Below are 15,626 nucleotides of genomic sequence, written 5' to 3'. Positions count from 1 at the left end.
TAATGTTGTTATTTATTTATATACATTTTTAAAAGAAATGATTGTATTCTGTCCTTGATCAATAACATGTATCACTTTTTTGTGACTGTTATTTTATGGCAGAGGAACTGACTAGTAATAATGATGAAATATTGCTGCATCCGTACGTACTCGATATTTCGCTTTTCTGATGTAATATCCTTCAGTGTGCGTATATTAGCGGAAGCATTTCTCCCGCATGCTATGTTTCTAGGGGAAGAGATTTCGTGCGGGACCGGTTGCTTGGGTCATTTACTTCAACATGCCGACTGACACCAAACGTGTTCGTGGTCCAGAAGTGTCTCAGAGCCCGTCTCTGTTTTCGTGCGATCCGGCGGCGGTTCTGCCCTCGAAGGGGCCCAGAGCGGACGGTCGGCGGCGGGATCAGGTCGACGTCCGGCCCGTTTTCGTCCGCTGTGGCCTGGTGAGCCAAGCTAAAGGCTCCGCGTACTTAGAGGCTGGAAACACCAAGCTGATGTGCTGCGTTTACGGCCCCAGAGAAACAGACCGGAAGGATGAGACGGATATGAAATGTGGAAGGTATGGAGTTTGTTTGTTTTAAATCTTTAAGCATATTGACTGCTCTAACAACACAACAAACAAAGACATAGGTTTCTGATGATTAAACTGTGAAGTCATAATAAAAATACAGCCTGCTGTGTCTTACATGGACAGCAGCATTTTGGGGTTTTCTTTATTTCCACCACTGTTCTAAACTACACATGCGTGAAAACTAGTCTAAACATTAATAAACCCCATAAACAATCGAAATGCAACAGAATGTTAACTTTTGCCCAAAACAGTTGCTGGAGACATTATTGACTTAATCCAAATGCAGCACTTTTTTAGGGGAATAAAATGCTTTTTGACATATCCATAAATCATAAATGTTCACAAAGAGGCAACTCCTTGTGTTTGATAAGAGTTTTTGCATTACTTTCACTGCGAACTGTTATTTAGTACCATAGTTGGGTAGAAAACTGAGCTTATGTGGGTATACCATAAAGCATTCAGTTTGAAGTGGACACTGATATCTGTGAGAGTTTAAAAAAAAAAAAGACTCAACCACAACTGTTTTTCTCTGTGTCCAGATTGACTACTGACATGCGCTTTGCTCCATTTTCCTGCCCGGAGAGGGGCTCCTGGATTCAGGGGAGTCAGGACAAGGACTTTTCCCTGATGTTACATGAGAGCCTGCAGCCCGCCATATGTCTCCACAAATACCCTCGCTCTCAGATCGAGGTCAGCGTGATGGTTCTTGAGAACAGCGGTTCAGTTCTGGCCCATGCCGTCACATGCGCCTCTCTTGCGCTTGCAGATGCGGGGATCGAAATGTATGATCTGGTGCTCGGTTGCTCCATGCGCCAGGATGGCACCTCCTATGTGGTTGACCCTTCCTACATGGAGGAAAATGGCTGCAGCTCAGTGAGCTGTGAGAACCAGGGCGGTCTGACTGTCGCATTCCTCCCAAGCCTGAACCAGATTTCTGGACTGCAGTCTGATGGAGACATGACTGAAGAGACTCTGACCGCTGGGGTGAGGACCTGTATTGAGGGATGCTATAAACTGTACCCAGTTATCCAGCGTGCCCTGACAAAGGCTGTGCGCAAAGCTGCTCCATCACAATCAGAGAGCTGAGTGAACCACGAACTCCTCCGTTTAGTTTTTCCTGTAGATCATTTCCAATCGTTAGTAAAGAACATGATCTATTTTTCCATGTGTGGTATTAGTTTATATATTAAAAGAAAAATATTCACTCTGAGATTCGCCTCTTTGCATTTCCTCATTAAATATAGACAGTTAAATAATGTATATTCTCCCTGGGATTTGACACTAAATGCTTCCCACAACACTGGAGAGAAATTGTTCAACTGGTATATTTTTAGTAGGTGAACTCTGGCAATGCAAATAGCCTCATATAAGCAATATATGCAATATAATTACAGATGGATTTGGTCACAAAAAGTTTGTCAACACCCTCTGTCACAAACAGAATTACACAACCATTAAACTTGTCCTTGTCTTGTGTCCTGGCAGAGCAGGTAAGGTATGGCTACATCTGTGTCAACATAATTTTGTGTTCTACAAGTCATCCTCATACCATTAGGGGGCACCCTAATGTTTTAGTGAAATCTGGCTGTGGTTAATGACTATCTTTACCACAAACATGCTGCAGCACTCAAGCTTTGTACTTACCTTTATTCATCACACAAGCAAAATGTTATTTGGAGGTTCCAGCAGACTGTAACATATCTGGGATGAACATGTCAAGACAACTCAATCTTGTGAAATATTGGGTAGTTTCACCTTGTCCAGCGTAATGTCTTAAGAGGATTTAAGGGACCCTCTTTTTTTGGAGGGGGGGGGTTTCACTGATGATTCATAAATCATGTCCACAGGTCATACCCAGGGCCACAATCACGAGTACCAAACTGAGATAATGTTATTTATAGGTGCCAAGAGAGCATTTCCCAAAAAGAGCTTAATTATTGCAGGGCATTAACAGAAGCATATCTCTGCCTTCTACAAGCAGAGGTTGTCACATGGTGCTGGCTTAAAATGTAAGAAACAAAATTAGGTTAGATGAGACAGATATGGTAATCATCTACAATACAGAATTAAAACAAAACACTTTATTGAAAAAGCTAGAGCCTCAGAGACTTACATTAGATTATTCCCTGCCTGTCAAAGTGGAATCAGTTGTTAAATATGCATGTTATTTTAGACCACCTCTTTTATGGACTGTATTGCTAAAAGTATTAGCTTGTCTGCCTTCACATGCATATGAACTTTGGTGACATCCCATTCATAACAGACTGAAACAATGTAATGCATGTTTCTCCTTTCTTTAACTTACTTCGGAAAATTCTGGTCAACATTATTGACCCTTTGCTTCAGATTTGATAACTAAAGTGTCCACCCTTAAACTGGTGTGTCATATTATTTATTAGTGTGAATGCTTGTAAAAGCATTCACAGTATTGTTCTTCTAATCTTTATTATTCTATTTTATTCTTCCGTACGTTTTTTGTACTCTATCTCCTTCAAAACCGTTTAACTTAGAAAAACCATTCAAACACCGTTAGATTCCTCTTCTTTTGGACATGACTGCTTCTATTTTTCTCATTTCTAACATTTATATTTTTAATTTTATTCAACTTTTTTCAACAAAAATTTCCCATGTATTTCAATGGGGACACCCTTCAAATTCTCCTTCAAATTACTCCTCTTTAAACTGTATCTAATTTTACATACATTGACGTAGAACCACCATTCAAACTTTAAAACGAAGACAAGACATTCAACTATTCAACTTGTATTTATCTTTTCAATATCTATTATACTTTTTCTTCAGTTCCAGTTTAAGTTTCATGATGTTTTTTCACCCGTTTCAGAGTTTATAATGGGTGTGTATGGGACGGAATGTTGGGGCTAGAGTGAGACAGCTCAACTGCTAGAGTGAGAGGAGCAAAAAAATTAATCTTAAAATATTTTTTAAAACTGCTGCTGTGTCCGCAGCGTTTGCTCTACAAGTATGATTTTACCCTCAAAACGTAGCCATCGCTGTCCTCTTTCATCCAATGTGTTTACTATTGTACTAGGTGTTATGGTTCTTTCAGAAATGTCACCAATGCACAGCCTCCTCCCTCCAACTCTTCCATAGACTCTAATGTTAAAATGGCTCAGAAGGTTCGTTTGAAAATCAGAAGAGCATGGTGTCTTTCCACTGTCACCACGTCCATATAATAAACTCCACAAGCATGAAAATTGAGAATTCAGTAGACTGGACCTTGCTGCCGCTCACGGTGAAAGAATTTTGTCAGTGCGACTTGTACTTTTTATTTGGGAAGGATTTGTTTCGGCCTGACTTTTCTGTTCATTTTAAGCAGCAAAAGTGAGGTGCATGTCTGTGTGTGTGTATGGAGCCATTGGGTGCAGTCACTATAGCAACCAGGCTCACACCTGCCTGCTTAACGAGCTCTGTCTCACTCTGCCAAGGTTAATTGTAAAAATGTCTGTTGATTCATCTTAAAAATTTCTGTTACAACAAAGCGGTTGGAGTTAGATTAAGTCAACAGGTTCAACAAGTCAGATTTGACAGGGTTTTGCCACAGATTAAAAGTATGTCAGCAGTTAGTATAAGCCGACTGAATAGAGCATTCTCCTTGGCCTTTTAAATTCAAGCTTATTGTGTATTGGTGGACTTGTCTTCTGCACACAGGTTTTTCAGATCTGGGCAGTTGGAGTCAGTTGATGACTTTTAAATACTCCTTTCTGTCTGGATAATTAAAGCTCACAGCATCTACCTGTCTGTAGTGGATTTTCCCACATTTTAAATGATGTAATCTCATTTAATGTCTCTGTTTTTAGTCTGTATAGTTTTTCTCCCTACGAATACACTCAAAGTAGTCTTAAAATAAAACCCACAAAACAATTCAAGATGAAATACTTTTTATTTTCTCGTTTAATGCCCGTTGCCCTCTTTCTCTGTATGTCACTCATTTGCTAATACTCAGGCAAAAAGTACCAATTTGTATGCTGATGTGTCTTGTGTATTTTTTTTTACCTCTGTCTCTCTATGACAGAGAAATGTATATGCTCAATATTGCTGTTCAAACTGATGCTCAAATTACCAAGCACTACCTGAACGCCTCATCGGTCTTTAACGAATCACTGCACCAACTGTCGTCATTCCGCTTTGCTCTCTGCTGTGGTAAGTACAATACGGTACTGCACTGTTTTATTTTTATGATGGTAAAAATACATGTTTGACATTTAAACTCACATATCAAGTCTTTTTAAAGTTCAATAGAGTTCAAAGAATAAAGAAAGCAAAAAAAGAATAACCTTCGCTATCATTTATATCGGTTTATGACGTTTTGCTGTTAGCAGCAGTGCTAATGCTAGCTTCAATGCTAATGCTAGCAACAATGCTAACGCTAGCGATAGTGCTAACACTAGCCTTAGCAGTTGTTAACTGACAAAAAGAATATTCCTGTGATATTTATTGGTGATCAGTGAGACAAAAGTAACGAATGAGCTTTATTATTACCATTGTGGCTCAGTTTTAACAGTAAGAGTACTAGCACTACCAGCAGTTCTAACACTAGCTGCAATGCTGACGCTAGCTGCAATGCTAACGCTAGCTGCAATGCTAACGCTAGCTGCAGTGCTAACACTAACTGAAGTGTTTATGCTAGCAGGAATGCTAGCGCTAGCAGCAATGCTAATGCTAGTAACAGTCTAACAGTAGCCTTACATAAGTGGAAATACTTCAGTTAATTAGTTTGAATTACAAAATGGTTGCTGTGTCAGCTGGTGTGCTATATTACTCTATAATTACCCTGCTGACTATAAGTTCAGTATATCATGTCGTGTGGGCTTTGTATTTCTGTAAGTCTGATAACACTGTACAGACAACTAACATATTATTTCTCGTCTTACACTTTCAGGAACTTGACTGACATCTGTGCTTTGCCTGGTAGGTGTGCACATACTGTAAGAGAAGTATACCAAAATAAAAAAATAATCTGACTTATATAAGCTGTAAAGTGATGGGTTCAATCTTTCATTCAAACTAGACCTTTTAAACACAATTTTATAATAAATACACATAAGTGCAGCTTAACAATTGGGCTAAAATATTTTTTTCGTACATTTTTGTAGTCACACTACATGTGATTAGTTAATGATTCACTCAATCATATTTGTATTAAAAATATTATTGCTGAATTTAAATAAATATTTCTTATTTTAAAAAGTGCCCAATTATGCAACTTTTTGCACATGGCAGCCAACAACAGTTTAGCTTCAATATTTGTTTTGTCCTTTTTCAGTAGTCACAATTAGTTCATACAATTACCATGTGATATAATTTTAATAAAATTATTATTTTTTTCTTCTTTTTTGTTCACAGTGTGCAGAAGAACAAGGACCAGATCTCCAGTCTTCTCTGTCACATCCCAACCCCACATCCCCTCTATCCTCTGTCCTGCTCCACCTGTTGTCTCTGCCTTCTTTCCATCTGTATTTCACCCTGTGGTTTGTGAGAAATTTTGCCAAACCAAGAATCTTATTGCGGTTTGATTTCAAAGCCGTGTCTCTCCTGCTCTGTCTGTTCTCTCTGCTAAATTTTCTCTCTACCTGTTTTTCACTCTTTGGCTTGCTGCTGAGAAATGCACAAGCCAATAAAGCAATAAAGAGTGCATATTTTGCCTCAACCTTTGAACAAACTGAACAAACAAAGAAAACTCTACGGTTTGATTTCAAAACCGTGTCTTTCCTGCTCTCTCTGTTCTCTCTGCTAAATTTTCTCTCTACCTGTTTTTCACTCTTTGGCTTGCTGCTGAGAAATGCACAAGCCAATAAAGCAATAAAGAGTGCATATTTTGCCTCAACCTTTGAACAAACTGAACAAAGAAAACTCTGCGGTTTGATTTCCAAGCCGTGTCTCTCCTGCTCTGCCTGTTCTCTCTGCTAAATTTTCTCTCTACCTGTTTTTCACTCTTGGCTTGCTGCTGAAAAATGCCAAGCCATTAAAGCAATAAAGAGTGCATATTGCCTCTACCTGAGAACAAACTGAACAAATAAAGAAAACTCTAATTCACGGTTTGATTGTCATTTCCCAGCCGCGTCTCTCCTGCTCTGTCTATTCTCTCTTCTAAATTTTCTCTCTACCTGTTTTTCATTCTGGGCTTGCTGCTAAGTTGTGCCAAGCCAATAAAGAGAGTACATAATATTCTCTCGACTGACAAACTGTCAAACAAACAAAGACATTGTTTCTGAGAAATAAAAGCTGAAATATAAAGACAAAGAAAACATCTCCTGCTGTGTGCCACTCTTGTTTTTTGAATACATTTTCTAAAGACTAACAGAAACACTTAAAGGTGTGTAAAAATGCCAAAAAAGCAGAAAAAGTCACAAGCTGCAAAACAACGCTGGAAGAAGTTCCATGAGTTTCACAAAGTACCAACATGTGAACAAACTGAGTGTGATTTTCCTCAGAGCTCTGCAGAAGACCGTGTGTCTGGAAAGACCAATGCTGATGGTGTCAAACAGGCAGGTCGACATGTTCCTGCACATGTACAACAGGTATCCTATGCAGATGCTGTAAAGACTGGATTGCAGCATGCATTTAATGAACATCAGGTAAACCATAGAGACCAACCTGAGGTGTCAAGTGCCCCACAGGTGGGTTATGCTGATATTGTGAAAAGAGGCCATCACAGTGATGTGGCAGGGCCATCTCATGCAGAAAGAGTGAACCTTGAAAACCAGCCCTCTGTAACACATGTCTGTGCATCTCACAGCCAGGCACATCCTAAATATGGAGACTCCAGAAACAGTCAGTGCACATGTAACTCACTCACATTTCTTGCTTTCCTTCATGAGAATGAAAACATGTCTACAGTTGACCTTAATCTGGTCTTGGATAAAGGTGATGTGATGTACAAAGAGGCCAAGAAAAGATTCCCCAAGAGTATTCATTTGGCAACCGATGAGCTGCCAGACAAAGTTGATGCTCACAGGTCTATGTATCATGTCGACATGACACAGCCTTCCCGGTATGGGACATTTGAAGAACCTCCAGAGGAAGCAGTAGATACCTTTCTCAGCTTAGAAGCAGGACTGAGCTGCCTGTTGTCAGATGTGCAGTATGCCTTACTGATTATGAGTGGATTGTGTATCGCAGTGTTCAGATCCACATCAGGAAAATATGGGTTCTTTGACCCACACCCCAGAACACCCAGTGGTCTTCCTCTAGCACTATGGTCACGTAATCGTGGTACAGCTGTGATGCTGAAATTCACACTCCTCAGTGACATGATTAAGAGGCTCCAAGATTCTTATGAAGAGATGGAGATATCACCCTCTTGTACCTATGAGCTGAAGCCTGTGCAGTTTTACAGTATGAGCACAATCAACCTGAGTGATACTATCACAGACACAGTCTGCAGACCAACAGCTGCCACTGCTGTGGCACCTACTCACTCTGATACAACTGTTGATGAAGCAAACCCCTTTACTCCAAGGAGAAACACAACCACTGATCTGACTGAGAACATCTTTTGTCAAATGTCCATTTGTACACCACTGGTGAAACAAAAAGAAGTCCACATGACTCAGTTCACATCACATGAAGATCAGAATGAACCTCCTAATATACCAACTGAAGAACTATGCAGTGAATTAAGTTTCCTTCCATCAAGGGATGGTTTTTCATGTCAATCAAATGCTGCAATAAAAAATGTTGCTGCCTGTGACCTTTCTGATATAGTTTTACAAAAACTGAAAAAAGTTAATAAACAACAAAGGCACAAAATGAAAAGAAGATTAATGGCATCAGAGAAACCCAGAAATCAGAGAAAAGAAAACCAAAAAAGGAAAGAACGACAAAAGTATGCTTCAAATAAAGAGTACAAAGAAAAGAAAAAATCTTGCACAAGCGAGGTATATAAAAACAATCCTGAAGTTAGACAGAAAAAACAACAGTATATTAAAAGACGTTACTGTGAGAATGCTGAATTCAGAAATAAACAACAACAGTATGTTAAAAGACGTTACTGTGAGAATGCTAAAGTTAGACAAAATCAAAAACAATATATTAAAAGACGTTACTATGAGAATACTGATTTCAGAGAGGAGAAAAAAAGCTACATCACTAAAAGGTATCGAGAAAACTTAGAATTCAGAGAGAGACAGAGATGTCGAGTTACTCAGCGGTATGCAAATGACAACACCTTCAGAGTAAGACACAGACAACTGATGAAACAACTAATGCGAGACAGGTATCAAAGTAATCTTGCATTTAAGATTATGCACAACATGAGATGTGCCATGAAAATAAAAAGGAAATACAGATGGGTGAACAGACAAACCCAAGAGAGTGACAACAGTGTGATCAACGAGGCCATATCGGTGTTCAAATCACAAATCAAAGTTGGACCATCATACCCATGTACTGTATGTTTCAAGGCTTCATTTCCAAACCAAGTACGACCCTGCAGAAGGTCAAATTATGTCAAAAACCCACATGTGGTTGCAACATGTTTGACAGGAAAGTTTGTTCATGTTTGTGATGAAAACTGCAGAAATGAGCAGTGCAATGTGCCTGATGAGAGAAAGAGAGAGTGGATTTGTCACACCTGCCACAATCATCTTAAAAATGGATCCATGCCAGCACTTGCTGTTGCCAATAAACTGGATCTTGCTGATATTCCACCTGAATTGTCAGATCTCAACATACTGGAGAGACATCTCGTAGCCAAGTGCATACCATTTGCCAAGATTATTCCTCTTCCCAAAGGCAGACAAAGAGCAATTAGAGGAAATGTGGTCTGTGTCCCATCAGAGGTACAGGAAACTGTTGAAGCATTGCCTCGATTGAGAATTAATTCTCAGGTGATGAGAGTAAAACTGAAGAGACGCTTGTCTTACAAAGGTCATCAGCTGTTTCAGACTGTAAGCTGGTCTAAACTTGTGCAAGCACTGCATAAACTCAAGCAGATTCATCCACAGTATAAGGATGTGAGCATCAGAGATGATGCTGAGCTGTGTGATCCAACACTTCCTGATGAAGATGAGGAGGATGATGATGAAAACATGAATGAGGACGATTATGATGAGGCTGATTTAATGGAAATTGACAGCTGTGAGAAAAATGCACTGAGTGAAGCACAAAATAAAAATGAACAGGATATTGACATGTTACCCTGTGATGGTGAACAACCACATGAGCAGATGAGAGATGATTCAGAGCAAGCAGATGGACTGACTAATGGTGGTTTTGCACTCGAGTCCTGTTTGCAGCCCCCTGATGTGGCTGAGGAAATATTATGTTTCAGTGAAGGAATCTACTCTGTTGCTCCTGCAGAGAGAAACAATCCAATAAGTTTTTTCAAAACACCTAAACTGGAGGCCATGGCCTTCCCTGTGCAGTTTCCTACAGGCCAAAACACACTGGATGAAAGAAGGCTGATCAAAGTATCCCCCAGTGGGTATTTCAAATCAAGACTTTTCTGCATTGATGATCGTTTTGCCAAAGACACAAACTATTTGTTCTTTGCACAGTTTGTGACTGAAATACACTTGGCTACTTCCAGCATGACAATCCAGTTAAGGAAGGCAAAGCCTTTGACCAGAGATGGGAGAAAAATAACCTCAGGCATGTTACAAGATAAGCATGAGGTTGAGAAACTGGTGCGAAATAAAGATGCAGTGAGATTCATGCAGCCTCTGAGAGGAACCCCAGCCTATTGGGAGAAAACAACAAGAGATCTTTTTGCCATGATCAGACAGTTGGGAACTCCCACGTTCTTTTGCACATTTTCAGCTGCTGAAATGCGCTGGCCTGAAGTGATTGAAGCAATAACAAGGCAGCAAGGTGAACAAGTCAATTTTGAAGGACTCGACTGGTCAGCAAAGTGTGACATCCTGAGAAGCAATCCTGTCACAACAATGCGCATGTTTGACAAGAGAGTTGAAGCATTATTCAGAGATTTACTCTTATCTCCTGCAGAGCCACTTGGCAAAGTCATTGACTACTTTTACAGAGTTGAGTTTCAGCACAGAGGAAGCCCACACATACACTGTCTCCTGTGGGTAGAAGGTGCTCCTGTGTTTGAGGAGGATGATGAGCAAACTGTTGTTGATTTTATAAACAAATACATCACAGCTCAGCTGCCTGATCCACATAAACAACCTGAACTGTACAAGAAAGTAACAGAAGTGCAAAAACACAGTAAGAACCACACAAAGACGTGCTTTAGGAGTTTAAGCTCCGGGTGCCGTTTTGGTTTTCCCAAACCACCCTGCAATGAGACAATGATCACAAGACCCAGTGAGGATGATGAACTGGAAGTAGAAACAGCAAAGAACAAGCTCAGACCACTGAACCAGCTGCTGAATGAACCTGAAACCGCTTCCATGAGTTTAAGGCAGCTCTTGGCTCGATGCAAGTTGACACATGCAGAATATGAGAGATACCTGAATAAAATGAACACAAGGAGTACGATCATACTAAAGCGTGATCCAAAAGACTCTTGGATAAATGGCTATAATCCACATCTGCTTGAAGCCTGGAACAGTAATATCGACATAAGCTTTGTTTTAGATGCTTTCGGCGCTGCAAACTATTTAATGAAATATATATCAAAAAAAGAGGGCGGGCTATCTGAGTACCTGAAAACTGTCATTGAAAACTCCCATAAAGACAGTGTAAATGAGTGCGATGAAATGAGAGCCGTCATGCAGGCATATTCAAAGAAGCGAGAGATCAGTGCACAGGAGTGTGTTGCTCGTGCATGTGGTCTTCACATGAAGCAATGTTCACGTGCTGTAATATTCATACCAACTGATGATAATCCTGTGAAAATGAGTCGTCCCCTGTCAGTTCTGGACAACACAACACCTGAGTCTTCCAATGTTTGGATGACATCTTTGAATGACAAATACAAAGCCAGACCTGAAACACCAGAGTATGAGGAGATGTGCATGGCAGACTTTGCTGCTACTTGCAGGATTGTGTATGGCCAACAGACAAAAGGTAAAGATGTTTTGCCCCTTCTCAATGAGATGGGATTTGTGCAAAGGCGCAAAAACGATAAGCCTGCTATCATCAGATTTCACCGCTGCTCACAAGAAAAACATCCAGAGCAATATTACGGAAGACTGCTTAAACTGTACCTTCCTCATCGTTCAGACCACGAACTGAAAACACCATCGTTGCCAACCTATCAGGCTTTCTATGGTGCTGGCTGTGTACAGCTACCAGGTACTGACTGTCTTGAGTACGTGCAACACATTGTCAAAAGAAACAGAGAGAAATATGAGAAAAACAGCGAGGAGATTGAGAGCGCTGTTGAGGAATATGAGCAGAACAGAGGTGTGACTGACGAATGGTGTAATCTGGCACCTGAATCAGATCTCGTAAGGTTGCCACTTGTTGAACAAGAAAGAGAGCAAGACAATGAAAATGAACAGGAAGATGTGCCCGACTACAGCCGTCAGGCTGATGCTTCAACAGAAGTCAGAGCCATCAGGGAACCCCCTGCTATTGATCCCACATTGTTACGTCAGATGTTTCAGAATCTGAATAAGAAGCAAGCCTGCATATTTTATGCAGTTAGAGACTGGTGCATTAAAAGAGTCTGTGCTCTAAATCCGGAGCAGTTTTTCTTTTATATTAATGGTGGTGCTGGAACAGGAAAATCACATCTTATCAAATGCATCTACTCAGAAGCATCTAAGATACTGAGCAAAGTGCCCAGATATGCAGACGACGTTGACATATCAAAACCCACTGTCCTGTTAACTGCTTTCACTGGGACTGCAGCATTTAACATTTCTGGAACAACTCTGCATTCTCTTCTCAAGCTCCCTAGAAGCTTAAAACCTCCCATTCAGGGACTTGGCAATCAGCTGGATGAAGTCAGATCAGAACTTTTGAATGCTGAAATAATCGTCATTGACGAAGTGTCTATGGTGTCAAGACATCTCTTTGCATATGTAGATGCAAGACTCAAACAGATCAAAGGGACTCGGAGACCCTTTGGAGGCATGTCAGTCATTGCTGTTGGAGACTTCTATCAGCTACCCCCAGTGCGACAGTCGAAACCTCTCTGTGTGCACGACCCGTCCGAGATCGACCTGTGGCGGGAGCATTTTCAGATGATCACTCTGACTGAGATTATGCGTCAGAAAGATGATGTTGTCTTTGCTGAGATGCTGAACAGAATCCGTGTGAAAGGAAAGTTGGATGTGCTTTGTGAAGCAGATAGAAATTTGTTGTCACAGGCCATAACTGAACCAGCCCATTGTCCGACTGATGCGTTGCACATTTTTGCAACTAACAAAGAAGTGGATGCACACAACTCTGCAACACTGGGTCTGCTCCATACTCATATCATTGACATCCATGCAGATGATTATAGAAAGGATCCTAGAACTGGCAGAATGCATTACAAGACAGACCATTCAAAGGAGGTAAAAACGAGTTACCAGACACACTGAAAGTTGCAGAAGGAGCTCGTGTCATGCTCACCAGAAACATTGACATACAAAATGGTTTGGTTAATGGAGCTTTTGGAAAACTACTTAGAGTAGTTTACTCTGAAAATGACCAACACATCATCAAGCTTGGACTTAAAATGGATAATGAGACATCTGGAAAGAATAACCGCACACCAGCAGACGACATGGTGTACATTGAGAGAGCAGAGGAGAATCTGAAGCAGAAAGGAGTGGTACGAAGACAGTTCCCAGTGAAGCTGGCCTTTGCATGTACAATACATAAGGTACAGGGTATGACAACCACATCAGCTGTTGTCTCTCTTAAGAGCATTTTTGAGCCCGGCATGGCCTACGTAGCTGTCAGTAGAGTGACGTCTCTCATGGACTCTATCTTCTTGATATGGAGGAGAAAAAAATATTCACCAATCCAGAAATCACTGCAGCACTTGAGAACATGAGACAAGCCAACCTTGATGACATGATGCCTCTTCTACATGTGAGACAAACACTGAGCAGGTCAGAGGTTTTCACCATTGTTCATCATAATACAGAGGGACTGCCAGCTCACATTAATGACATCAAGAGTCACCATGAATTGTGTCTAGCAGATGTTTTGTGCCTAACAGAAACACACCTGCGGGGCTCTTTTGTCGCAGAGAGTCTCCACTTGGAAAATTACAATTTGTTCAAACGCAACAGACACCTGTCCTACACAAACTTTCCCCAGATGGCAAACAGAATGTGGTGGAGTTGCTGTTTATGTGAAAAGTGACATTCAAGTGCATGAAAAACAGTACATCCATAATGTAACTGACCTTGAATTTCTGGCTTTAAAGGTTGAAGCACCAGTCAGTGCTCTAATTGCAGTTGTGTACAGACCTCCAGACTACACTCTGAGGCCATTCCTGAAAAACCTGGTAAGCCTATTAGACTCATTAGAGATCATGGACTGTCATCCCATCATAGTGTGTGGTGATTTTAATGAGAATGTTTTATCTATTGCAAACAAACCAATCCTGGAGCTGTTTGAGTCTAGGGGATACGCACAGGTCATCACTGCCCCTACCACAGAGAAGAACACACTGCTTGACCTTATTTTCATTTCTCAGCCAGAGCGATGTCTCCATTCTGGAGTCATGAAGACCTACATAGTTACCATGACCCTGTATACTGTGTATTGTCCTGTGATGATTCATGATCTAGATCTTTGAACTACAGTAAGTAATTTCTATATTTTTGAATGACTTAAGAAAGTAGAGCGATATTTAAAAGTTGACTTAAGAAAAGCGCCCTGCATTGCATATAATGTTTAATTGTCTACATAAAATACAATTAATGAATTAAGTAATGATATCAGTAAAAGATGACAATTTATGTATTACAGAAAATCTAAAAATCAGAAATCTATGAATGTCAGAAAAATCAAATATAGCAGTTTAAAACGAACAGTGTAGGCATATCCTCTCTGCAGCCAGGCTTCAAAATCCTGCCAGGCTGCCCCAGTCTCACTGTGGCTGGGAGGGAGGGAGGGTGGACCAGAGGATTGCCCACACAACACATAAATGTTCAACAGCTTCTTCATTGTTTCTGAGAGAACAACACAGACTAACGGTTGCTTTTTAAAAAAGAAAAAAAAAGAAAAAAAAAATCTAATTACAGCAATAATGACAGTTAAGCCAGTTTATCTGTGCCTCTATTTTGAAATATATTTACAAAAATGTTATTGATTTGGTTTGTTATAATCTTTAAACTTTTTCAAAAGTATATGATTATATTTTTGGACAAATCTTTCAATGAAACATACATTTTTATGAGCTTTTTATCATGTTTCAGCCAGTGCATTTATCAGGGTGGGTCTGGATGATAAATGCACTGGCTGATAACTGCACATTTCTGGCCAGAAATGTTTCAGCAGTGTACATATGTACTACATATGTTAACTTGCTTTTTGTTACCAGCTGATACCCTACATTTGTATAGACATTGGTGGTGTGAGGCTGGGGAGTTGAGTGGAGTGGGTAGGTGGGAGTTGAATGTGGGGTACGGTGGGAGGTTGTTAGGTTTCTTTTTTTTTTTTTTTTTTTTTGTTAAGAGAGACACAGTCCTCCTGTGTCTTCTCCAAGCTTCACATGTAAATCCAACAGTGTGAAGCACATAGCAGCCAGAAAACTGTAATGCCACAGATCAGAGAGGCTTCATCATCACCATCTTCGCCGTACGATCAGAGCGTGAGACTTCACATCTGGAGCACAGGAGAGATTCTGTGATAAGTCTTCCTTTCTAGCTTGTCCACAAGCAGTCGGTGAGATTTACTCACAACAAAAAGGGTTAATGACATTATTTTTCATGAAACATGTATTAATTCTTTGTAAAGTGTTTAAATTGTGTTTTCACTGACCTTAGGAGTGTTATTTTGAGTGTATTTTAATATCTGTACTCAGGTGTTTCCTCTGTGATCCATCCCTTCAGAGCTGAGACACTCAGGACTGAACAGACTGCACAGCTTCTGTGACTGAGCCTCCAAAACACCTTCTTTGAAACCACACATGATAGAAGGGCTTTATATTTGCAGCAGCACTACTAAAGGTATTCAGTTTA

The 15,626-nt window shown here is 40.3% G+C and overlaps 2 protein-coding genes across 2 annotated transcripts; both read left to right on the top strand.

The window, feature by feature from the left end:
• The first annotated feature begins 232 nt into the window (after window positions 1-232).
• On the top strand, window positions 233-1,780 carry exosc6 (exosome component 6). The gene is made up of 2 exons (XM_019360776.1): window positions 233-558; window positions 1,110-1,780. Exons 1-2 carry the CDS (start codon window positions 281-283, stop codon window positions 1,654-1,656), a joined length of 825 nt encoding a protein of 274 aa, XP_019216321.1. The 5' UTR covers window positions 233-280; the 3' UTR covers window positions 1,657-1,780.
• A 2,122-nt stretch (window positions 1,781-3,902) lies between these two features.
• LOC109202971 (uncharacterized) lies at window positions 3,903-13,028 on the top strand. The gene is made up of 3 exons (XM_019361980.2): window positions 3,903-4,731; window positions 5,471-5,499; window positions 5,935-13,028. The coding sequence occupies exon 3, from the start codon at window positions 6,915-6,917 to the stop codon at window positions 13,026-13,028; it is 6,114 nt and encodes a 2,037-aa protein (XP_019217525.1). The 5' UTR covers window positions 3,903-4,731; window positions 5,471-5,499; window positions 5,935-6,914.
• Window positions 13,029-15,626: the final 2,598 nt, after the last annotated feature.

The sequence above is a fragment of the Oreochromis niloticus genome, linkage group LG7, assembly GCF_001858045.2.
Source record: "Oreochromis niloticus isolate F11D_XX linkage group LG7, O_niloticus_UMD_NMBU, whole genome shotgun sequence".
Lineage (NCBI taxonomy): Eukaryota > Metazoa > Chordata > Actinopteri > Cichliformes > Cichlidae > Oreochromis > Oreochromis niloticus.
The sequence above is the reverse complement of the archived record's forward strand: the minus strand, read 5'-3'. Positions and strand labels throughout refer to the sequence as shown.